Source organism: Pseudophryne corroboree, chromosome 2, assembly GCF_028390025.1.
Source record: "Pseudophryne corroboree isolate aPseCor3 chromosome 2, aPseCor3.hap2, whole genome shotgun sequence".
Classification (NCBI taxonomy): domain Eukaryota; kingdom Metazoa; phylum Chordata; class Amphibia; order Anura; family Myobatrachidae; genus Pseudophryne; species Pseudophryne corroboree.
Genome location: NC_086445.1, coordinates 963,369,951 through 963,397,004, shown reverse-complemented (window position 1 = coordinate 963,397,004; position 27,054 = coordinate 963,369,951). Strand labels below are relative to the sequence as shown.

At 46.1% G+C, this 27,054-nt stretch overlaps 1 protein-coding gene across 1 annotated transcript in view; it reads left to right on the top strand.

Annotated features, from left to right (window-relative positions):
* The window catches only part of LOC135027306 (uncharacterized), a 72,395-nt gene extending 45,717 nt beyond the window's left edge, over positions 1-26,678 (top strand). Inside the window, exons 6-7 of the mRNA XM_063953698.1 lie at positions 25,051-25,105; positions 26,455-26,678. Coding sequence (XP_063809768.1) covers positions 25,051-25,105; positions 26,455-26,678 — 279 coding nt within the window. The remainder of the gene's footprint in view (positions 1-25,050; positions 25,106-26,454) is intronic.
* Positions 26,679-27,054: the final 376 nt, after the last annotated feature.

The following is a 27,054-nucleotide window of genomic DNA, read 5'->3' as shown; positions in this document are numbered from 1 at the left end:
CTTGATCTTTCCCTAATTTTGGAACCTCAACATTTTTGTTCTCCATATTTTAATAGGCACAACTAAAAGACACAGAGGTAGCTACAGCCGTGGACTACCGTACTGTGTCTGCTGCTAATATAGACTAGATGATAATGAGATGAAATCAATATATATTATATCACACTAGTACTGCAGCCGGACAGGTAGATATATTTATTATGTAATGACTGATGACGGACCTGCTGGACACTGTCAGCTCAGCAGCACCGCAGACTGCTACAGTAAGCTACTATAGTAGTATGTATAAAGAAGAAAGAAAAAAAAAAAAACACGGATAGGTGGTATACAATTATGGATGGACGAGCGACTGCCGACACAGAGGTAGCTACAGCCGTGGACTACCGTACTGTGTCTGCTGCTAATATAGACTGGATGATAATGAGATGAAATCAATATATATATATATAATATCACTAGTACTGCAGCCGGACAGGTAGATATATTTATTATGTAATGACTGATGACGGACCTGCTGGACACTGTCAGCTCAGCAGCACCGCAGACTGCTACAGTAAGCTACTATAGTAGTATGTATAAAGAAGAAAGAAAAAAAAAAACACGGGTAGGTGGTATACAATTATGGATGGACGAGCGACTGCCGACACAGAGGTAGCTACAGCCGTGGACTACCGTACTGTGTCTGCTGCTAATATAGACTGGATGATAATGAGATGAAATCAATATATATATATATAATATCACTAGTACTGCAGCCGGACAGGTAGATATATTTATTATGTAATGACTGATGACGGACCTGCTGGACACTGTCAGCTCAGCAGCACCGCAGACTGCTACAGTAAGCTACTATAGTAGTATGTATAAAGAAGAAAGAAAAAAAAAACCACGGGTAGGTGGTATACAATTATGGATGGACGAGCGACTGCCGACACAGAGGTAGCTACAGCCGTGGACTACCGTACTGTGTCTGCTGCTAATATAGACTGGATGATAATGAGATGAAATCAATATATATATATATAATAACACTAGTACTGCAGCCGGACAGGTAGATATATTTATTATGTAATGACTGATGACGGACCTGCTGGACACTGTCAGCTCAGCAGCACCGCAGACTGCTACAGTAAGCTACTATAGTAGTATGTATAAAGAAGAAAGAAAAAAAGAAAAAACACGGGTAGGTGGTATACAATTATGGATGGACGAGCGACTGCCGACACAGAGGTAGCTACAGCCGTGGACTACCGTACTGTGTCTGCTGCTAATATAGACTGGATGATAATGAGATGAAATCAATATATATATATATATATAATATCACTAGTACTGCAGCCGGACAGGTAGATATATTTATTATGTAATGACTGATGACGGACCTGCTGGACACTGTCAGCTCAGCAGCACCGCAGACTGCTACAGTAAGCTACTATAGTAGTATGTATAAAGAAGAAAGAAAAAAAAACCACGGGTAGGTGGTATACAATATTATATATATATTATATACAATTATATATATATATATATATATATATATATATATATTAAACTCACTGGTGGTGATTATTAAACTGGTGGTCAGGTCACTGGTCACACTATCAGCAACTTGCAAGTAGTACTCCTAAGCAGACAATCACAATATATATTATACTGGTGGTCAGTGTGGTCACAATGGCAGTGTGGCACTCTGGCAGCAAAAGTGTGCACTGTACGTTATATGTACTCCTGAGTCCTGCTCTCAGACTCTAACTGCTCCCCACTGTCAGTGTCTCCCCCACAAGTCAGATAATACAGTCACACTATCTATCACTTCAGCAAGTAACTACTAGTACTCCTCCTAATGCTCCCCAAAATTACTACTGTGTCTCTCTCTACTGTCTCACTCTCTTCTCTATAAACGGAGAGGACGCCAGCCACGTCCTCTCCCTATGAATCTCAATGCACGTGTGAAAATGGCGGCGACGCGCGGCTCCTTATATAGAATCCGAGTCTCGCGATAGAATCCGAGCCTCGCGAGAATCCGACAGCGGGATGATGACGTTCGGGCGCGCTCGGGTTAACCGAGCAAGGCGGGAAGATCCAAGTCGCTCGGCCCCGTGTAAAAAAAACTGAAGTTCGGGCGGGTTCGGATTCCGAGGAACCGAACCCGCTCATCCCTAGTGTACATGTGATGGGAAATATAGATTGTAAGCTCCACTGGGGCAGGGACTGATGTGAATGGCCAAATATTCTCTGTAAAGCGCTGCGGAATATGTGTGCGCTATATAAATAACTGGTAATAAATAAATAATCTGGTTGACATTACACTGCCTACATTCTGTCTGTCAACATTTTACATGTCAACAGATTATTGCATCCTGAGTGAGTTGCTTACGTAGTTTGGAGGCAAAGGATCGAGAGAATGGCTGGGTCTGTGTCTTGAGGAATGACGAGGTGGGTATAGAGGTATTTAAATGAGTGTGGGAACATGCCAGTGGGTAGAGACAGGTAGAAGAGATGGGCTAGAGGCAGGTATACAGTGAGTGAGAGGGACTGGAGACCTTGAAAAGGAATATGGTCAAGGGGGGCTAAGTGTGAAGCAAGATTATAAAGTGAGTTATGGAGGAGTATGGCTGATGAGAAGGGTGTGGAGATAGCAGATGATGGATAGGTTGAGGGCTTGGAGAGATGAGATAGATGGGAAGTATTGGGCTTGAAAGAGATTTATGAGCAAATAGTGCGATTACATGAAACCGAGCACTGAGATTGCACCAGCAGCCATGAGAAAGAGCAGGGTGAGAGACAGGGTACATGTGTCAATCAATACAGAAAAACATTAATAAATAAAACAATGAAAATATTTTCACATGCAGCTGCCTGTCATGAAATATATATGAACCTGCCCACACAAATACATAGATGACTATCCTCCATACTAAGCACCATTCTTGCCTCACTGGACAGAACACCAATAACACCTTAATCAGTGCCGGATTAAGGCAGGGGCGACAGGGTAGGCCGTTCCCGGGCCCCCACACATTAAGGGCCCCCACACACTTCATTTTGAATTGCAGATGTCACCCTATTACTCTGACCTGTCAGCAGGCATTAACTCCGTGGCTGGGGATCATGCTGGTGCTGCTGGTGGAAGCAGGGGCGTTTTAAGAGAGGAGGAGGCCCGGGTGCAACCGCCTCCATTCGGGTCCCCTCCTCTCTGCCGGCAGCGCTGAGAGTCTGAGCACTAGAGGGCTCAGACTCTACTGCGCATGCGCAGATCTCCGGGAAAATGGTGCGGCAGCCATTTTCCCTGAGATTTCTCTACTGCGCATGCTCAGAACTCCGTGAAAATGGCCACTGGGCCATTTTCACGGAGTTGTAACACCGCCGTGGATGTCGCCGCGGGACTCCGGAGGGGTGAGTATTCAGAAAATGGGTGCAGCGTGTGCGGTGGGGGCCCCCTTTGGACTCAGGGGCCCGTGTGCACCGCACACACTGCACCCATTATAGAAACGCCAGTGGGTGGAAGGGACGGAGGAGACTCCAGGGCGGAGCGGACGGGCTCATTGTTCAGGGTAAAGGTACGCGGCAGCTATGAGGCAGTAGACTGCTGTTACTAAACAGCTGAGCCGCCGAGGTACTCCTGCACAGTGAAAGTGGGAGCAGAGCCATTAGTGCGCTGCCGCCAGCGGGGTCTCCTGCCTCATAGCTGCCGCCAGCGGCGGATTGGGATGCCGGGACGCCGTACCAGATTCCGTTTGGCTTGTCCGGACATGCCTCAGTGGCTGCCGTCATCCCCCATGCCTGCCGGCTGCGGCGAGCGTAGCTTAGCTCCGATCGCGGCAGCATTAACTTAAAAGTAATTTAAAGATGGCCACCGGAGGAGCTGCTGTGCTTCTGTAGCCGCAGCAGCTCCCCCATAAGCCTTTGTAGGGCCGGGCCGTCAGTCAGCACTGACGGCTCCACCTCCGGGTCTGCATCCAGCCCCGAGTCAGCCTCCAGCCCAGAGTCTGCCATGCCTCCAGCCCTGAGGCCTCCTCCGGCCCCAGGCAGTTTCCCTCCAGGCAGCTGCAGCAGCCAGGCAAGTGAAAGCCACAGCAGCCTGGCTTTGTCCTATCTACATCAGGATGTGCCCAATCTATCTATCTATCTATCTATCTATCTATCTATCTATCTATCTATCTATCTATCTATCTATGTATGTGTGTGTGTATATATATATATGTATATATATATACTGTATATATGTGTGTGTGTGTGTGTGTGTGTGTGTGTGTGTGTGTGTATATATATATATATATATATATGTATATATATGTGTGTGTATATATATATATATGTATATATATATGTATATATATATATTTGTAAGTGGCAGCACTCACCGAACTTACACTGCTCTGCTGCAGTTATATATATATATATATATATATATATATGTATAAGTGTATAACGTGCTCTACCTGGTGCAATGTGCATAACGTGCTCTACCTGGTGCAATATGTATAATGTGCTTTACCTGGGGCAATGTGTATAACATGCTCTGCCTGGAGCAAAGTGTATAACGTGTTCTACCTGGTGCAATGTGTATAATGTGCTCTACCTGGTACAATGTGTATAATGTGCTCTCCCTGGCGCAAAGTGTATATCGTGCTCTCCCTGGCGCAAAGTGTATAACATGCTCTCCCTGGCGCAAAGTGTATAACCTGCTCTACCTGGCGCAAAGTGTATAATGTGCTCTACCTGGCGCAAAGTGTAAAATGTGCTTTACCCACTGCAATGTGTATAACATGCTTTACCTGTTGCAGTGTGTATAATGTGCTTTACCTGGTGCAATGTGTATAATGTGCTCTGCCTGGCGCAAAGTGTATAATGTGCTTTACCTGGTGCAATGTGTATAATGTGCTCTGCCTGGCGCAAAGTGTATAATGTGCTTTACCTGGGGCAATGTGTATAATGTGCTCTGCCTGGCGCAAAGTGTATACCGTGCTCTACCTGGCGCAAAGTGTATAATGTGCTCTATCTGGCGGAATATGTATAATGTGCTCTACACGGTACAGTGTGTATAGGAGGTTTTACCTGGTGCACTGTCTGTAAGCGGCACTACTGTGTGGTTTAATGTGAATTGGCACTATTATGTGGCCATCTCCCTTCCCCACTAAGCCACACCCCCAAAATTTTGCAGCGCGCCTACAGCGCACACTTTACATACGTTCATATATGCTGGACTTCTGAGCAGTAATCCCTCTCACTTGACAGACTAAACCCCCTCAACAGTCCCCCACCCCTATTAGGGCTGCTTCCATAAATTTCCCGGGCGGGTTTTCAATCCCAATCCACCCCTGGCTGCCGCATACCTTTACCCCGAGCAGTAAGCCAATCCGCTTCGCCCTGGAGTCTCCTCCATCCCTGCTGCCAGCAGCGCCAGCATGATCCCCAGTCACGAAGTTAATGCCTGCTGACAGGCCAGAGTAATAGGGTAAGGAGTGGGGTTAGGGGCTGGTGGAGGCGCAGGGTTTGGGGGGGGAGGTGCTGTCTGCTGGCAGATGGTTAGTTTGGGGGCCCCCACAACCTACATTGCCTTGGGCCCCCACCAGCCTTAATCTGGCCTTGCACTTAATCATATGCAGAATAGTATAGACCACATAATCCCGGCAGCCAATCAGATCAAAACTTCACTGTTGACTTAAAATATGTAAATAAAACACAAGAGAAGGAGACAATGCAATATCAATATACAAGTCTATATGTGCTCCTTTATAAAGTGTAAAGCAGAGGTTCTCAAACTCGGTCCTCGGGGGCACACACAGTGCATGTTTTGCAGGTAACCCAGCAGGTGCACAGATGTATTAATTACTCACTGACACATTTTAAAAGGTCCACAGGTGGAGCTAATTATTTCACTTGCGATTCTGTGAGGAGACCTGCAAAACATGCACTGTGTGTGCCCCCGAGGACCGAGTTTGAGAACCTCTGATGTAAAGGGTAGGATGATTATTGTAATGTCTACTCCTTAAACACAACGGGCCTGATGCAGGATGCAGTGGCGATGTTGGACGAAAGCGGACAAAGTTTTAAGTCTGTGCATGCGTCCAAGTCGCACTGTGCATGTGGTCCGGAGATTACCACTTGGAGACTGAGAACGAATTTGGACACAGAGCAATTTGCAGTGGGTGTTCCTGGAAGGTAACAGGGGGGTGGCTTGCCAGATGTGGAGGCCATGTGCAGACGGAGAAACTGCGCCTGCGATAGGGCTGGTGCAAGTTGCAATGTGGTGACCAATGGTGGGTCTAAATAGCGCCAGTGGTCGCACCAGTTTGAAGATCATTGGCCACGGCATTAGCATAAAGATGCAGAAGCAGCTGCAATGAAATATAGCCACGGCCACATATGAGACCGACTTAGAACGAGCCCCCATATTTTAATGTGTATAGTAGTATCATTGTGCTAAACCCACGATCTTCAAGAAAAGCAGTAAAACAAGCCCCAGACTGTAGAACAGTGCAGCACAGATGATTGTCTATGACCTATAACAGTCTGCTCGCAGAAAGAGGTTCATACTGTATTATAGCTACTTTAGAGCAAAGTACTTCCAATTTGATTTATGGTAACGATAGAATCTATATTGTAATTAATATAGAGTCAAAAGAACATATTATTAAACTTCCTTTCCTAGGAAAAAAAAATGTGCAGTACAACCCGGGTAAGATGATTTTACCTGCAATTCCTCTTCTTCTTATCTACCGACACAGATATCACAGTTACCTGAATATATATAATGAATTCCTTACAGAAATAGTTTTCTTTTATTAAGCTTGACCAATTAATATCATGCAATTCATATTTCATTTACAATGTACTTGCTCTTGCTGAAAAGGATCTGAATAGCTTCACAGCTCTTTGAGAGATTTCACAGGAACAGCCAAATGCAGGAGTTTGATTCATTTAGCAGGCAATCATTCCATCAGCCTACATAGTATGCCTTTGTAATATTTTTTATATATGTAGTTTTTTTCTCTAATCCAAAATCTACCCAACTTTAATTTGGGCAAAGCAAAAATATTTTAGCAATTTTCGGCTCTGACCCTATGGAATTCGCACAGGTCAACAGACTCAAGACATTCCTGTTTACTTACACGTTTACTCACTCACACGTTTCCCTAATGTCCCTTGTTAAGCTTATTTTGTATTTTGTGTTGTAAATGTAAATGTTAAGCACTTTGCGTCCAATTGGGATAAAAGTACTATATAAATAAGAATAATAATATTATTATTATCATCATTTATTATTATTATTATTATAGGTCTGTGATTTAAAAGTACAGTGCAGGAACAAGTTAAGCACGACACCCAGAGGTGCATCTTATTTTGGGTTATGCTTATCATTGAAATACATTCCTTACCAAATGTAAATTCTGTAACTGCACAATATTGGTGCTATATGCAAGGTGGTGATTGTGATCAGGGCCGCCACCAGGGGGGTGCTGGGGGCATAGCTGTCCTGAGCCCAGACTCTCTGACAGAGAAGGGAGGGCCCGGGCTGCTCATGGCGTTGTACGCCCGCCTCTGTCCGCAATGCTGTATTGAAAATGTATTTTCCAAAATGGCCGCCGCCTCACAGGAGACAGTTATTAAAGATACTACATGAGATGCCTCTAGTATCTTTGATAACTGTCTCCTCTGAGGCGGTGGCCATTTTGGGATGGACGTTTTCAATAGGCAGACGCGAACAGTGAGAGTGTGTGTGTGTGGGGAGGGGGATTCCCATGACAATGAGCAGTACCCCTGACAATGAGCAGGTACTGTTATAATTACTGTGTGGGGCATAATATGATGACAAGGACATTAATGTGTGGGCATAATATGGTGTCAGAGGCATTACTGTATGGGGCACATTATGGTGACAGGGGCATAACTGTGGGGGCATAATATGGTATCAGGGACATTACTGTGCTGACTTAATATGGTGCAAGGGGCATAATATGGTGTTGCTTCATATGTGCATAGGAATTTAAATAGTTTCAAAATATATATTTATTTTTCTTTATATATACTTTTTTAATTATTATTATTATTATTATTATTATTATTAATTATTATTATTATTATTGTAATTTTTCTTTTTTGGGGGGGAGGGTTGGGGGGGGGGGGGGGTTGGGAAGCAAGGCTGTCTATTTTGTCAGTCCCAGGCCCCACAATTTCTTATGGAAGCCCTGATGGTGATGAGTGATATATAGTATATATACAGACATAAGCTAATTTTAAGGTTGCATGTATCTTACGATGTCTGTTTTTGTATGTCGAAAATATGCATACACTCACCTATGTTTTCGCATCTGCATTATAAGTATTTTCTTGGCCAACTTTTATAATACTAATATTATTCAGACTGCCCTAGCTAAGAACCAGGTGGGAGGTATTGGGGGGCGTGGCATAGCCAGAGACAAGGTGCAGAGGTGTGACACTGCAATTACATCATCATGGACCTTGACCCTGCTATACAAAGCTGTAAAACCCAATATGTGTCATCATTCTGTTGGACCAGCCACATCACTTGGAAAGTGGGTGGCTTCTGGGGGACTTGCATGAAACTTGTCTAGTTTTCTGGGTGTCCGGCAGTGCCACCCAATATTAGGCAGTCTCACAGATATTTTTAGAGCGTAGGTAAGTATGACTTTTATGTTCAACTCTAAATCAACCCCAAAGTTTGCTCTGGCTACTACATACCCTCCAACTGTACCTTTTTGGAAAGTACAGTACCGTTTTTTTATAGTCTGTGCCGGCCATTAAGGGGTTCAGCATCTCACCTTTACCAACGGCCGCACTCCCTTTCCTAATTTGTACCAGTTTTCTGCGCAGCCGTGTTGAAGGGTTTGCTACTACTGAAATAATCTATCCTTTGTGTAGTTAAGGCCCTACTAACTTTCATCACATTTTCAAAATACTCAATGATAGACTGAAGAACAGGCAGTAAATACACATTATGAGGCAATGCCTCACTAAAAAGTCACACAGCGCATGCGTCCCACGGTGTTTGTGAGTAACAGTAGTGATTGAGACACCCCGTCTCAGAAATGTAATAGAAATGTAACAGAAATGTATTGGGTGTTCCTGGGCAGTGACTGAAGGCAGTGGCGGATTTAGCGGTGGGCGATGTATTTTATTATACTAAATTATATTACACTATAATACTGTGTCCCTTATATTATATTGTATTATACTATACGTTATATTTTTTATATTATATTGTAATATATTTTACTGTATTATACTATACTATATTACACTATTATACTATGCCCCTTTATGTGGGCCACCTCATCTCTCGTAGCCGTCACCGCTGCTGCTAGCGCTCTGAACGCTGTAGACTCTGGCACAGTGCCAGAGTCTACTGCGCATGTGAAGGACTCCGAAAAATGGAGTCCTGCACATGCGCTGTAGACCCTGGCACTGTGCCAGAGTCTCTAGTGCTCAGTGCGCTAGCAGCGGCGGTGACGGGTACGGGAGAGAAAGGGGGCCCACACACAGTCTCCGATGGACGCCGGAAAGGAGAAATGGGTGCAGTGTGTGCATTATGTGCTTCCCCTGGACTCAGGGGCCCGTGTGCACTGCACACACTGCACCCATTATAGATACGCCACTGGCCCCTTATATAATACTGTGTTATATTATACTGTACTAATCTATCCTTACTGCTTGTCCCCATCACCAGCCCCTTATATTAAACTGTATGATATTATTTTATACTATACTGTACTATATTACACTATTATACTATGCCCCTTATATTATACTGTATTATATTATACTATATTGCGCTATTATACTATGCCCATTAAACTGTATTATATCATCCTAGACTGTACTATATTATACTGTACTTTGCCCTTTATATTACACTATATAATATTTAGCATATTTTTACAAGAGTGGGAGTCGCAAGCATAATTTTATTGGAGGGAATTTTATCATTATTATGACAAACAAGTTTGGAATATATTTTCCATGGGGTTCTGGATCACATTATTACAGGTGTTGTTTGTGGAGTATATAATGATGGGGATTTCCTGAAGGTTATTATTACGGAGAAAGTGTCTGGAGAACCCTTTTAATGTGAATGTGTGTACATGTTGTAGGGCATACAGATTGTAAGCTTCACTGGGGCTGATGTGAATGTCCAAATATTCTCTGTAAAAGTGTTGCGGAATATGTGTGTGCTATATAAATAACTGGCAATAAGTAAATTATTTTAAAGGTCATACAGACAGGGATGCAGGGCCGTAACTAGGTATGGGCAAGAGGTGCTTTGCACACAGCGCATTGCGCTGTGGGGCAGAAAAATCTCCGCAGGCACCCGCCGGGCCACGCCACACTACCGCCTGCCAGCGCCGCCATTTACTGTAGCTGCAGCGTTGCCCAAAGAGAGGAGCACCGGACCTCTGATTCCCTCCCTCTCTCACTGATGATACTAAATTATAGCCGGGCGGGCAGATGGTTGGTTTGTGGTGCAGCTGGCGGGTGGACGGCGGCTCCGCTCTGGCTGCCAGCTGTGATCGGAGCTCTAAGCTCAGCTCTGATCGCGCTGCAGCAGAAACAGAACAAACTGCAATTAAGTGCCCACTGCATTATACAAGACAGCAAAGTAGTAATGAGCCGGCCTTACTAATGTAGTATGCTGGAGGCGGCTGGTACTGGCCATCACAATTAGGGAGGAGGTGAGGTGGCTGTCCGGTCCGCCAGAGGAGAGGACCTTTCCCCTTCCCCATCCTGTCCTGGGTATGATTGGTCACTTTGTGCTTCTTGGAAGGTTGCCACCCTATCAAATGTGCAGCGCTATTCAGCTGTGGGCTGACCCGTCCCTCCCCTCTCTATACACACAAGCCGGGGAAAGAAGGTGGGGGTCAGACTTCTATCCTGTAACCCCCCCCTGTGCATGCAGACATGGAGTATGTAGTAGGGGAGTGACGTGATTCATGGGTATTTAGCCCCGCCCCCATCAGAGACTTGTGGCTGAGCTGTAGACGGTAAATATCTAATGCTGGCTCCCAGCCCCCCCTCTCTCTGACTGACCTTGCCTTTCTTTCTCTCTCTTTCTCTCCATAATACTCTCTCCCCCTCTCTTGATCCTCTCTCTCTCTACTGACACTCTCTCTTGCTTCTCTCTCCCCTCTCATCCATTTATTCCTGACAACCTCTCTTTATTTCTCTAATTCCCTCTTTTTCAATTAAACCCTCACTTTCTATACCTGACCCCCCCCAACTGCCTATCTTCCCCTCCTTCCACCAACCCCCCAACCCCCCCCCCCCCCCCCCCTGCCCCGGACACCTATTTCTTGACAAACCACTGCCTACATGTGGGTGATGGCCCAGGAGCCAGGAAGAGTCACTGCCTGGCCAAAGCGACAACACAGCCTCCTCCTGGAGAATTCCAGGTAACTGCTCTGCAGGGCACCTCATTCTGCTGATGCTGATATACCTCTCTCTCTTTTTATCTATCCATGTAAAAAAAAGGGGGACTCTGCCAGCCTAATGTGTAAAAAAGGGGGACTCTGCCTGCTTAATGTGTAAAAGGGGGACTCTGCCTGCCTAATGTGCAAAAAGGGGGACTCTGCTTGCCTAATGTGTAAAAAAGGTGGACTCTGCTGCCATAATGTGTAAAAAGGAGGACTCTGCTGCCGTAATATGTAAAAGGGGGACTCTGCTGCCGTAATGTGTATAAAGGGACTCTGCATGCCTAATGTAGAAAAAGGGGGACTCTGCTGCTGTAATGTGTAAAAAAGGGGGACTCTCTGCCTAATGTGTAAAAAGTTGGACTCTGCTGCTTAATGTGTAAATAGGGGGACTCTACCTGCTGTACTGTGACTAAGGAGACTCTACCTGCTGTACTGTGTAAAAGGGGACTCTACCTGCTGTAATGTGTAAAAGTGAGCTCTGCCTGACATAGGGGGTAATTCCAAGTTGATCGCAGCAGGAATTTTGTTAGCAGTTGGGCAAAACCATGTGCACTGCAGGGGGGGCAGATATAACATGTGCAGAAAGAGTTAGATTTGGGTGGGTTATTTTGTTTCTGTGCAGGGTAAATACTTGCTGCTTTATTTTTACACTGCAAATTAGATTGCAGATTGAACACACCACACCCAAATCTAACTCTCTCTGCACATGTTATATCTGTCTCCCCTGCAGTGCACATGGTTTTGCCCAACTGCTAACAAAATTCCTGCTGCGATCAACTTGGAATTACCCCCATAATGTGTAAAAGGGAGCTCTGTCTGACATAATGTGTAAAAAGGGACTCTACCTGGCATAATGTGCAAAAGGGAGCTCTACTTGTTGTAATGTGTAAAAGGGAGCTCTGCCTGCCGCAATGTGTAAAAGGGAGCTCTGTGACCATGCCCCTTCCCCATGAAGCCACACCCCTATATTTTTTGCACATGTCCGTGGCGCGCACTGGCTATGTTTTGTATATGGGAGCGGGGGTGCTGATTCTATTTCTTGCACACAGCGCTAAAATGTCTAGTTACAGCACTGCAGAGATATCTAGCATAATAACATACAGACAAGGGGGGAGCAAGTATGGACCTTGACTGTTAATGAGCATTGAGGACCGAGGTGGAGTTTGTGTTATAAAAGGTTTGCAAATGTTTATTCATTTTGATCTATTTTTTGTTAATAAATATTCTGTTAGTTTTTTTCAATATTTGTTGAAAATGGGAGGGGCATAACTAAGTGAGAGTAGCTATGAGTAGAGGGGAGAAGTCAGATTGTTAACCCCCCTCCCCCCAAAAGTAAAGTCTAGAACCGCCACTGCAGAGAGGCGGCTATTCAGACACACAAAGATGAGCTGCCTTATAGGTCTGTTATGGGAGATTCCAAGCGTGTCACTGTACTGGCTGCAAACTCACAAGCTTAATTACTCATATTGGATGCCATACTATGATGGATTCTCTGCACCTAGCATGGGGCTACTGCAAGTATTGGTGGTTTTAGATGTACAAAGTGGGTGTGTCAGGCCTTGCACAGGCAGAAGCACGCTTGTACACCAGGGAAGGGGCTGATACAATCATTAGCATAAAGTCACAGTCGCCACTATGGCAAACGATGCTATGGCAGTCGCAGCAACCCTCAATAGTTCCACCCATATGCAGAGCTTGCGGTATCTTCTGGTCAGTAACAATAGCCTATGTGTCTGGTTTATAGCCAGTATCAGATACTTACAGTGCATCCGGAATGTGTTCACAGCGCTTCACTTTTTCCACATTTTGTTATGTTACAGCCTTATTCCCAAAATAGAATAAATTCATTTTTTCCCTCAAAATCTACACACAATAACCCTATAATAACAACGTGAAAAAAGTTTTTTGTGAATTTTGCAAATTTATTAAAAATAAAAAATGAAGAAATCACATGTATATAAGTATTCACAACCTTTGCCATGAAGCTCAAAATTGAGCTCAGGTGCATCCTGTTTCCACTGATCATCCTTGAGATGTTCCTAAAGCTTAATTGAAGTTCACCTGTGTCACGATCCGGGTATCTGGACGCCATTACTTACCCTTCAGATGCCTCCTAAGGCTGGCTCAGCGTTCCAGGACCGGATCCCGCTGTTCCTGAGTTTCCACATGCAGAATGTCAGAGTGGTGATTTCATCAGCCGCGGCCTCCGCTGTGCCCGCGTGGTTAAATGTGCGCTTGTCAGTCTGGCGTCTCCTGTCTCCTGTGGCCGGCGTCGCCATTACTGTTTCAATTCTCACATGGATTACAAACCAAACTTCCCTCCAAGTGTCTGCATGGGCGCAGCCATCTTGGATTTTGTCATCTGAGCATTTCCACCAATCTGCTGTCTGTATTGTTGATTTGCATAATTGCCTAGCCAACCCCTTCCTTGCTGCAGGTATAAGTAAGCTGTGCCTGAGCAAGGAAGTCGTCAGTGCTTTGGTTGTCTAACCTAGTTCCAGTTTGTCTCTCTCCTGTGGTTGTCTTCCAGGTTCCAGCTCCTGTCTCCAGACTTCTGCTATAGAGACCCGCACCAGCATTCCATCTGCGGTGTAGCCTGACTCTCCGATCCATTCTGGACTCACCTGTTTCCAGTTACAACTATCACCAGCTTCCAGCAGTGTACAGCTTCTCTTAAAGGGCCGGTGTCCTTTCTGCAGTTTACCACTCTCCACCGGTATTATTATTTCACCGCTCTCAAACAATCACCTGCTTCCAGCCCAGCTTCCAGCAGTGTATAGCTTCTCTTAAAGGGCCGGTGTCCTTTTCTGCAGTTTACCACTCTCCACCGGTATTATTATTTCACCGCTCTCAAACTCCAAACTTCATTATTATTTCATCGCTCTCAAGTTCGTTTATTATTTAACTGGTTCCAGCCAGTATCCACTCCGTACCAACAACAGTCTGGTTCCAGCCAGTATCCACAGCAGCCGTTTTACCTTCAGCAGCCCAGCCTTTCCTGGAACATCAGCTGGTACGATCCTGGGTTCTCTCCATTGCTACAGTCAGGCCTGGTAAGGACTTTCCAACTAGAAGATTATAAGAACTGTCTCACACTACCAGTGCCTGTGGCCCTTGCCACCCTGTAGTACCCAGGAATAGTATTTATCCTCTGTTGACTTTCATGTTTCCTTTTACTGCTGCTGTGTTACGGAGTTTGTCATAATAAACATCATTGACTTTTATCCTGGTTGTCGTGGTCACGCCTTCGGGCAGTTATTCTACATGTTACTTACATGTCTAGGGGTCTGATACAACCTCCCAGGTTCCGTTACATCTCAGCCCCTACAACTGAGGCTGCCTCCCGTCAGCTCAGGCCCTCAGTTGTGACAGTAAGCACTGACCTAATGAATCCAGCCGGAGACCAGGATCAAGCGGCCAGGCCGATGCAAGAACTGGCAGCCCGACTTGAACATCAGGAGGCTGCACAGGGCCACATCATCCGCTGTCTCCAGGATCTCTCTACACGGCTGGATGGGATTCAAACGACCCTCCGTGGACCTGGCACGTCCGGTGCGTCCACTACAGTGACACCAGCTGTAACCCCACCCACCTTACCCATTTCCAGTCCACATCTTCATCTTCCAACGCCAGCAAAATTTGATGGATCTCCAAGGTTCTGCAGGGGATTTCTCAATCAATGTGAAATCCACTTTGAGCTTCTACCTGGCAATTTCTTCAGTGACCGTACCAAAATTGCCTATATCATCTCCCTTCTCAGTGGCTCAGCCCTTGACTGGGCATCACCTTTATGGGAGAAGTCTGATCCCCTGCTATCCTCCTATACTGACTTTGTAGCTACATTTAGGCGCATCTTCGACGAGCCAGGCCGGATAACATCTGCTTCATCTGAGATTCTCCGTTTACGCCAGGGAACACGTACTGTGGGACAGTATCTTATACAGTTTAAAATCCTGGCATCCGAACTGGCATGGAACGACGAGGCCCTGTATGCTGCATTCTGGCATGGCTTATCAGAACGCATCAAGGATGAGTTAGCTACCAGAGACTTGCCCTCTAAGTTGGATGAGCTAATTTCTCTTTGCACGAAGGTTGATCTACGTTTCAGAGAGAGAGCAACCGAGCGAGGAAGATCATCTACTCCTAAATCTTCTGCTCCTCCTCTTCGTCAACCATCTCCATCCAAGGATGAGCCTATGCAAATTAGTCGTTCCCGTCTATCTCCCGCTGAGCGCCGAAGACGTCTCTCTGAGTCTCTCTGTCTCTACTGTGCAGCTCCGTCGCACACTATCAATGCCTGTCCCAAACGTCCGGGAAACTCCAGATCTTAGCTCGCCAAGGAGAGGGCCGGCTAGGAGTAATGATCTCCTCTCCATCTCCTCATGACTGTAACCTCCCAGTGTCGCTCCAAATTGCTCAACGTTACAGGAACGTCATTGCCCTCCTTGATTCCGGAGCAGCTGGGAATTTCATAACCGAAGCTTATGTTAAACGGTGGTCCCTACCCACCGAGAGACTGTCCTCGTCCATCTCTTTGACTGCCGTGGATGGCAGCAAGATTTTTGACGCAGTCATTTCCTTAAGGACTCTTCCAGTTCGTCTGAGAGTGGGAGTTCTTCATTCTGAGTATATTTCTTTTTTAGTGATTCCAAGAGCCACACATCCAGTGGTTTTAGGCCTTCCATGGCTCCGTCTCCACAACCCATCAATTGACTGGACGACTACGCAAATACTGGCATGGGGTCCCTCCTGTGCTGAGACTTGTTTAGCCAAAGTTCTTCCTGTTTGTTCTTCCTTCCCCAGGTCATCTGATGTTCCGCCTCCTCCATATCAAGACTTCATGGACGTGTTCAGTAAAGCCTCTGCTGATATCCTTCCTCCTCATAGAGAATGGGCTGCCCAATCGACCTCATTCCAGGGAAGGTTCCACCGCGAGGCCGAACTTATCCGTTGTCTCTGCCTGAGACACACTCCATGGAAGAGTACATCAAAGAGAACCTGGCGAAGGGTTTCATCCGACCATCTTCTTCTCCAGCCGGCGCAGGCTTCTTCTTCGTTAAGAAGAAAGACGGTGGTCTGCGTCCGTGCATCGACTACAGAGGTCTGAACGACATTACCGTCAAGAACCGATACCCTTTACCCCTGATTACCGAGCTCTTTGATAGAGTTAGTGGTGCAACTATTTTCACAAAGCTGGACTTGAGGGGTGCCTACAATCTCATCCGAATCCGTGAGGGTGACGAGTGGAAGACCGCCTTTAACACCCGTGACGGACATTATGAGTACCTCGTCATGCACTTCGGATTGAGCAACGCTCCAGCAGTCTTCCAGCACTTCGTGAATGAGATTTTCAGGGACATCTTGTACCGCCATGTCGTGGTTTATCTAGACGACATCCTCATCTTTGCTAATAATCTCGAAGATCATCGTTTCTATGTAAAAGAGGTTCTTTCCCGTCTCCGTGTCAATCACCTCTATTGTAAATTGGAGAAGTGTGTGTTTGAAGTTAAAACCATTCCGTTTCTAGGTTACATTGTGTCCGGTTCCGGACTAGAGATGGATCCTGAGAAACTCCAAGCAATCCAGAATTGGCCTATACCCTTAAGCCTCAAAGGGGTCCAGAGGTTCTTAGGGTTCGCCAATTATTATAGAAAATTATACGAGACTTTTCCACCATTGTGGCGCCTATCACTGCATTAACCAAGAAAGGTGCTAATCCGTCCAAGTGGTCCGAGGAAGCTACACAGGCCTTTCACCTTCTGAAGCAACGGTTCATCTCTGCACCAGTTCTGAAACAGCCCGACACCGACTCTCCTTTTATCTTAGAGGTAGATGCCTCCTCCGTTGGAGTAGGAGCAGTGTTATCCCAGAGGGCCAAAGATGGACATCTACATCCTTGCAGTTTCTTCTCCCGGAAGTTCTCCCCAGCTGAGCGCAACTATGCCATTGGCGATCAGGAGTTGCTAGCCATCAAGCTCGCTCTGGAGGAGTGGAGATACCTGTTGGAGGGAGCTTCCCACTCAATCACCATACTTACCGACCACAAAAATCTTTTATATCTCAAAGGCGCACAATGTCTGAATCCTCGTCAGGCCAGATGGGCACTTTTCTTCTCTAGGTTTGACTTTAAACTCCAGTTCTGTCCGGGTTCTCAGAATCGTAAGGCCGATGCCCTTTCCCGCTCATGGGAGCAAGAAAATGAGTCCGAGTCTGCAGACAAGCATCCTATTATTAATCCGTTGGCATTCTCCACGGTAGGGATGGACTCTACGCCTCCACCAGGGAAAAGTTTTGTTAAGCCAGTTCTAAGGAAGAAGCTCATGCATTGGGCCCATGCTTCCCGTTTTTCTGGACATACAGGCATTCAGAAAACCCTTGAATTTATTTCTAGGTCCTACTGGTGGCCAACTCTGAAGAAGGACGTTATGGAATTTATTGCCTCCTGCCCAAAGTGTGCCCAACACAAAGTCTCCCGCCAGTCGCCTGCGGGGCAACTGGTTCCATTATCTGTTCCCCGTCGACCTTGGACCCATTTGTCGATGGACTTTGTTTCCGATCTACCTATTTGCAACAAGTTTAATACCATCTGGGTGGTAGTTGACCGGTTCACCAAGATGGCACATTTCATCCCTCTCACCGGTCTTCCGTCAGCTTCCAAGTTGGCTCAAGTGTTTATACAAGAGATCTTCCGACTTCACGGTCTTCCTGAAGAGATCATCTCGGATCGTGGAGTACAATTTGTAGCCAAATTTTGGCGAAGTTTGTGTCAAGCCCTCCAAGTCAAGTTAAAGTTTTCCACGGCTTACCATCCTCAGACCAATGGTCAAACCGAGAGGGTGAATCAGGACTTGGAGGCCTTCCTCCGTATATATGTGTCTTCCTCTCAAGATGACTGGGTTCAACTCCTTCCTTGGGCCGAGTTCAGCCACAACAATCAATACCATTCCTCATCTTCTTCTACACCATTCTTCATTAATTATGGATTCCACCCTAAAGTCCCAGAATTCCAACCGCTTCCCGCAACTTCTGTTCCAGCAGTGGATGTCACCTTGCGTCAGTTTTCAAATAACTGGAGGAACGTCCGCGCAGCCCTGCTTAAAGCCTCATTCAGGTATAAGAAGTTTGCCGATAGGAAGCGTAGAGCGGTTCCTGCTCTCAAGGTGGGTGATCGTGTGTGGCTGTCCACGAAGAATTTGAGGTTGAGAGTTCCCAGCATGAAATTTGCACCTCGCTACATCGGACCCTTCAAAATTGAACAAGTCATCAACCCTGTTGCCTACAGGTTACAGTTACCATCCTTCTTGAAAATACCCAGGACATTTCATGTTTCTTTGTTGAAACCGCTGATCCTGAATCGGTTTCATTCCGCACTTCCTCCAGCTCCCAAAGTTCAGACTCAACGGGGAGTCGAGTACGAGGTGGCCAAGATTTTGGACTCACGTTTCCGTTACGGTCAGTTACAATACCTCATTGACTGGAAGGGGTATGGTCCTGAAGAACGCTCTTGGACCAATGCCTCAGACGTCCATGCTCCTGCCTTGGTCCGAAATTTCCACGCAAAGTTTCCTTTAAAGCCTAAGAAGTGTCCTGGGGCCACTCCTAAAGGGGGGGGTGCTGTCACGATCCGGGTATCTGGACGCCATTACTTACCCTTCAGATGCCTCCTAAGGCTGGCTCAGCGTTCCAGGACCGGATCCCGCTGTTCCTGAGTTTCCACATGCAGAATGTCAGAGTGGTGATTTCATCAGCCGCGGCCTCCGCTGTGCCCGCGTGGTTAAATGTGCGCTTGTCAGTCTGGCGTCTCCTGTCTCCTGTGGCCGGCGTTGCCATTACTGTTTCAATTCTCACATGGATTACAAACCAAACTTCCCTCCAAGTGTCTGCATGGGCGCAGCCATCTTGGATTTTGTCATCTGAGCATTTCCACCAATCTGCTGTCTGTATTGTTGATTTGCATAATTGCCTAGCCAACCCCTTCCTTGCTGCAGGTATAAGTAAGCTGTGCCTGAGCAAGGAAGTCGTCAGTGCTTTGGTTGTCTAACCTAGTTCCAGTTTGTCTCTCTCCTGTGGTTGTCTTCCAGGTTCCAGCTCCTGTCTCCAGACTTCTGCTATAGAGACCCGCACCAGCATTCCATCTGCGGTGTAGCCTGACTCTCCGATCCATTCTGGACTCACCTGTTTCCAGTTACAACTATCACCAGCTTCCAGCAGTGTACAGCTTCTCTTAAAGGGCCGGTGTCCTTTCTGCAGTTTACCACTCTCCACCGGTATTATTATTTCACCGCTCTCAAACAATCACCTGCTTCCAGCTCAGCTTCCAGCAGTGTATAGCTTCTCTTAAAGGGCCGGTGTCCTTTTCTGCAGTTTACCACTCTCCACCGGTATTATTATTTCACCGCTCTCAAACTCCAAACTTCATTATTATTTCATCGCTCTCAAGTTCGTTTATTATTTAACTGGTTCCAGCCAGTATCCACTCCGTACCAACAACAGTCTGGTTCCAGCCAGTATCCACAGCAGCCGTTTTACCTTCAGCAGCCCAGCCTTTCCTGGAACATCAGCTGGTACGATCCTGGGTTCTCTCCATTGCTACAGTCAGGCCTGGTAAGGACTTTCCAACTAGAAGATTATAAGAACTGTCTCACACTACCAGTGCCTGTGGCCCTTGCCACCCTGTAGTACCCAGGAATAGTATTTATCCTCTGTTGACTTTCATGTTTCCTTTTACTGCTGCTGTGTTACGGAGTTTGTCATAATAAACATCATTGACTTTTATCCTGGTTGTCGTGGTCACGCCTTCGGGCAGTTATTCTACATGTTACTTACATGTCTAGGGGTCTGATACAACCTCCCAGGTTCCGTTACATCTCAGCCCCTACAACTGAGGCTGCCTCCCGTCAGCTCAGGCCCTCAGTTGTGACAACCTGTGGTAAATTCAGTTGATTGGATATGATTTGGAAAGGCACACACCTGTCTATATAAGGTCCCACACTTGTCAGCGCATGTCTGAGCACAAACCAAGCATTAAGTCAAAGGAATTGTCTGTAGAGCTCATTGACAGGATTGTCTCGAGGCACAAATCTGGGGAAGGGTACACAAAAATATCTGCTGCTTTGAAGGTTCCAATGAGCACAGTGGCCTCCATCATCCGTAAATGGAAGAAGTTTGGAACCACCAGGACTCTTCCTAGAGCTGGACGGCCATCTAAACTCAGGGACCGGTGGAGAAGGGTCCTAGTCAGGGAGGTGACCAAGAACCCGATGATCACTCTGTCATAGCTACAGCATTCCTCTGTGGAGAGAGAACCTTTCTAGAAGGACAACCATCTCTGCAGCAATCCACCAATCAGGCCTGTATGGTAGAGTGGCCAGACGGAAGCCACTCCTTAGTAAAAGCACATGGCAGCCCACCTGGAGTTTGCCAAAATGCACCTGAAGGACTCTCAGACCATGAGAAACAAAATTCTCTGGTCTCTTGAGACAAAGATTGAACTCTTTGGCGTGAATGCCACGCGTCATGTTTGGAGGAAACCAGGCACCGCTCATCACCAGGCCAATACCATCCCCACAGTGAAGCATGGTGGTGGCAGCATCAAGCTGTGAAGATGTTTTTCAGTGGCAGGAACTGGGAGACTAGTCACTCAGGATAGAGGGAAAGATGAATGCAGCAATGTACAAAGACATCATGGATGAAACCTGCTCTTGACCTCAGACTGGGGCGACGGTTCATCTTTCAGCAGGACAACGACCCTAAGCACACAGCCAAGTGGCTTCAGGACAACTCTGTGAATGTCATTGAGTGGCCCAGCCAGAGCCCAGACTTGAATCTGATTGAACATCTCTGGAGAGATCTGAAAATGGTTGTGCACCGACGCTTCCCATCCAACCTGATGGAGCTTGAGAGGTGCTGCAAAGAGGAATGGGCGAAACTGGCCAATGATATGTGTGCCAAGCTTGTGGCATCATATTCAAAAAGATTTCAGACTGTAATTGCTGCCAAAGGTGCATCAACAAAGTACTGAGCAAAGGCTGTGAATACTTATGTACATGTGATTTCTCAATTTTTTATTATTAATAATATTTTGCAAAAATCTCAAAAAAACTTTTTTCACATTGTCATTATGGGGTATTGTGTGTAGAACTTGAAGGGAAAAAATTAATGTATTCCATTTTGGAATAAGGCAGTAACATAACAAAATGTGAAAAAAGTGAAGCACTGTGAATACTTTCTGGATGCACTGTATGTCTCACCTGTACGGCTGCACCCATGTTGTAAACCGTTTATTACTTGAGCAGCAGCTGCTTTCGCCGTTAGGCATCAATAAAACTACAAGAACCTGTCTAATACAAAAGAAAGCACAACTCAGGCGGCCGGTGGGTGTATGTGGCAGAATGAGGTAAATCTGCCACGTACATACTGTACTGTACTGCCTGATCACATACTGTACTGCATATGTGCTCACTGTTCTAGCCATGTGCCGTGCAAATTCATGCACAATCCACTATGCAGACTGCCGTGATGCGCACTTTCCAGCAGCCCCTATATGACAAATGTACGAGTGTATGGTATTGTTTGGGCACTTTATAAATACACAAGAATAGTAATATAGAAGCAAAGTGCTTTCAGCTATATTGCGTCAGCCGTCTCCTCACTCTTCAGGAGAAATAATATTTATATTCTTTTTTTACATCTTCAGGTTTGTAACCATGAGAGCAGTAGCTAAAGATCATCACTTAGCAATACCCGCGTGGCTCCATTTCTTATATATGTAAATAGCGTGCTGTATCCGGTCAGCTTATACCGTCATTTCTTCCATGAAACCTTCCGTATTGACTTACAGATGTATGTAGCAAGCTCCAATATATTCACCACTTGTGAGAACTAGTGAATTTTGTTTTAGCAGTTGGATAAAATTTATTCTAAACTTCCAAGCAGTTAAAATGCCATAGTCCATAAATTTATTTTTGGGGATATGTCTAGTAAGTAACGTTTACTTACATACATATAATTTATTCTATATTACAGAAACAACTAGAATATACAAGGATTTTGAGTTTTTGGGAATAGATTTACTGAAGCTTCTAAAAGTGAGAAGTGGGAGTGATGTCCAAAGCCAGGGCCGTAACTACATGTGTGCCAGGTGTGTCTGGCACACAGCACAGTCGTCCTGAGGGCGCTACTGGCAGCATTGTAATGAGTCAAACTGACTCATTACAAGCTGCCTTTGTGTGCGAGCCGAGGTGAGGGGCAGCAGATCCGGGAGCAGGGGAGAAGGAGAAGGAGGGAGGGGGACTCGGGAGCCACAGCAGCGCTATGTAATTGGTGGTCGCGCTGCTGCAGCTGTCCCTCTACTTCCACATAGGCTGGCCGCTGTGAATGCTGGGATGCGCTTCCCTCATCCCAGCATTCACAGCAGCGGCGGCCAGCCAATGTGGAAGGAGAGGGAAGGCTGCAGCGGAGCCGCCACCAATTACAGTGCGCTGCTGCGGCTCCCCACTCCCCCTCCCTCCTCCTCTTCCTCCCCTGCCCGGGATCTGCCAGCAGCTGAGCAGCTGCACCGAGGTGCCTGCCTGCCTGAGCCAGCGGTGAGAGAGTATATATCATCTATTCTGTCTGTCTATCTATCTATCTATCTATCTATCTATCTATCTATCTATCTATCGTAATGTGTAAAAAAGGGGATGCTGTCTGCCACAATGTGTAAAAAGGGGATGCTGTCTGCCGTAATGTGTAAAAGGGGGACTCTGTAATTCATTCGGTACATTCATTGTGTACATTCGGTAATGTGTAAAAAGGAGACGCTGCCTGTCGTCAGGGCCGCCATCAGAAATTGTGGGGCCCGAGACTCACAAAATAGGCAGCCTCCCCCCCCCCCCCCCCAGTAATTAAATAAATACATTGAAAAAAAAAAAATATATATATATATATATATATAAAAACATACAAAATAAATATATGCACACACACACACACACACACACACACACACACACACACACACTTTCTCTCTCCCACTCACTATCCCTCAACTTATCTATCACAGGCTGGCCGTGACTGTAGCAGCCTGGTCCAGTGTAGCTCCACCCTTTCCATTTCATGTAGCTCCGCCCCTTTTTCATGACAGAGATCTGTCACAGGACAGGGGAGAGGACGCTGCAAGCTTCTATTGAAAAGTCTCTGTCAAAATGGCCGCCGCCTCAGAGGAGACAGTTATTAAAGATACTAGAGGAGCCTCCTCTAGTATCTTTAATAACAGTCTCCTCTGACGTGGCGGGCATTTTTGGAGGGACGTTTACAATACAAGCTTGCAGCGTCCTCTCCCCCTCCTTTAACAGTGCCAGAACTCGGTAATGAGAAGTGGGCAGAGCATCGCGACGGCATGAGCGGCCAGGGCCCTCTCCTCTCTGTTAGAGAGGCCGGGCCGGGACATCTGTGCTCGCAGCACCCCCCTGATGGCGGGCCTGTCTGTCGTAATGTGTAAAAGATGGACTCTGTCTGCCGTAATGTGTAAAAAAGGGACTCTACCTGCCGTAATGTGTAAAAAGGGGGCTCTACCTGGTGTAGTGGCACTACTGTGCTGCGTAATTTGAATTGGTATTTTTTGTGACCACACCCTTTCCCCATGAAGCCAGCCCCTATATTTTTTACGCGCGTCTACGGCGCACAATGCCCCTATTTTACATAAGGGGGGGCGCCGATGCCGTTTCATGCACACAGCGCTAAAATGTCTCATTACGGCACTGTCCAAAGCAACCAATCAGATTCTACTTATAATTTTCTATGGCAGCCTAGTGAATTAAGTGAATTAAATGTTGTACTAAAGACTCAGCTGTATTGAGCGACTGATCAGAATATCCATTTAGAGCAGGGGTGGGCAATTATTTCAGCTGGGGGGCCGCTTAACACTTCCAGCGAATATTCGAGGGCCACACACAAAATACTCAAAAAGAGATCCCTTTTTACACATTACGGCAGACAGCGTGCCCTTTTTACAGATTACGACAGACAGCACCCCCATTTTTATAATTACGGCAGACAGCGCCCCCGCTTTTATACATTACGGCAGACAGCGCCCCCGCTTTTATACATTACGGCAGACAGCGCCCCCGCTTTTATACATTACGGCAGACAGCGCCCCCGCTTTTATACATTACGGCAGACAGCGTCCCCGTTTTTATACATTACGGCAGACAGTGCCCCCGTTTTTACACATTACGGCAGACAGCACCCCCGTTTTTACACATTACGGCAGCAAGCGCCCCCGTTTTTACACATTACGGCAGACAGCATCCCCTTTTTACACATTACGGCAGACATCGCCCCCGTTTTTATACATTACGGCAGACAGCACCCCCGTTTTTATAATTACGGCAGACAGCGCCCCCGTTTTTATACATTACGGCAGACAGCGCCCCCGTTTTTACACATTACGGCAGACAGCGCCCCCGTTTTTACACATTACGGCAGACAGGGCCCCCGTTTTTACACATTACGGCAGACAGTCCCTACCCCCCTTTCCCCACCCTCCCCTAAACCTATATAGCAGTCCTTACCCTCCCCCCCCCCACTCCCCTAAACCCATACAACTGTTTTTAACTCCCCTTCCCATAACTTATAGGGCAGCTTTAGCTTTATCCAGGGGGTTTACCTATTTGTCAGTGATGATCCCCACTGTCAGTGATGATCCGCGCTGCTGCTGCTGCTGCTGATGCTGCTTCTCCCCGCTGGCCGCCGTTTCTTCTCCCCACTGGCCTCCGCTTGTGCTCCCCACTGGCCGCTTCGTTCTGCTCCGAGTCCCACTCTGCAGTGCCCGCCCAGCGCCGCCCCCCGTGACGCCCCCCGTGACGCCCAGCGCATGAGATAGAGGAAATCCCGGTCAGCTGACCATGTGACGTGACCGGGATTTCCTCAGCGGCGCCGCGTCTGCGAGCAGTGCAATGACAAGCGGCCTGTCGGGCCTCTTGTCATTGCACTCTGGTGGGGCACAGCGGGCCAGGCAGGATCGGTCCGCGGGCCGCATCCGGCCCGCGGGCCGCATGTTGCCCACCCCTAATTTAGAGGCAGATCTTATTTTGATTGATCCTAATGATGGTAATGTTAATCAGATCTATGGGTCAGATTCAGACAATAACTATTTCCAGGATGCCCAGAGCTACGATGAATGAAGCAGCTTATTACAGTATAATAGGCGTTTGCTTATACTGAGTCCTTTACATCTTTTGCTGATTACAAATGCCCCTGTAGATGTTTGCCATGTTGCCTAATAGCGGTATACAAATAACTGTCATCAAACTATTTGTTCCTTAAAACTTTATATAATGTAAGAATTATTTCAAACCATTGAAATACCGTATTTAAAATATTTATAGTTGCTGCTATTTCAGTGTTTTTTTCTTTTTGGTAACTATTAAATATCCACTTGTTGCACCACCATTAAATTCCTTATCTTTCAAATAGTACCTTTAATAATCATCATGATTATTATAACCTGCAATAAATATGCAAAATGCGAAGTTTCTCTGTGGAAGTAATAGAACAGAATACATTTATTGATGTGTAGCTTCATGCGGGAACTTTCTTCAATTTACTTATTGCATTAAAATTAAATTAATTCTTCTAATTTGTTTTTATTAAGTCTGCAGGGGACGTAAAGTGCATTGATGACTTTGCACATTGAAGGTCATTGGAAACTAAAAACGAGATGTTCTAATGTGGAACAAAAATGAATCTAAGTTATACATTTGGCAGAGGGAAGTACTGTAGTTGTTTCTGTTTAATAACTTTGGGATGGGAGGGTTGCAATAATTCCAGTTTAGTATGTGGGCCAGTACTAGGACGGAGTAGAGGAATCAGATACAAGATCGGGGCAGATGTATTAAGGCTGGAAAAGTGATAAAGTGGCAGATGATAACGAACCAGCCAATCAGCTCCTAACTGTCATTTTTCAAACTCAACATGTAGCTTGACACTTAGGAGCTGATTGACTGGTGCATTATCACCTTCCACTTTATCACTTCTCCAGGCTTAATACATCTGCCCCAGGCAGAGAAGTCACCATTATCAGTAGACCCAGGAGAGAGAGAGATACAAAGGCAGAAGGAGAGGGCAGGAGTGTATGGGATGTTGGGGCTCGGAGATATTGCCAATGGAGTGGGTGATAGTGACAGAAGACAAGAAGATGATAAAAATGATTATAAAAAGAGTGAGTGGAGATCATTGGATGAACAGATGAGAGGGGTATATTAATGGAAAGTGACAGAGAAGGAGTTGGTGGTGGACAGTAGAAGATTCCAGGAGGAATCATTGAATTTCGCACTATGGATTGTAAACGAATCCATGGTCAGAGAGGAAAACAGCGGAATTTGGGGTATGTCTTGTGAGCAGAGAGTTCTCCAATCAGGGAGAGACCTAATGATTCCCTTAGCGGATATACTTTATCTCTTGCATCCTCATCACTGACAGATACATGTATACTATATATCTGTGCAGTCACACAGCTTGCAATGTTACCATACCGCTATCTTTCTTCAAGGACACATTTGTGGCTCATTTACAAGTATATGGAATCAACACGTAACCTGGGTTACCGACCTAGATTATGCAGCAACAATATCTCAGTGTT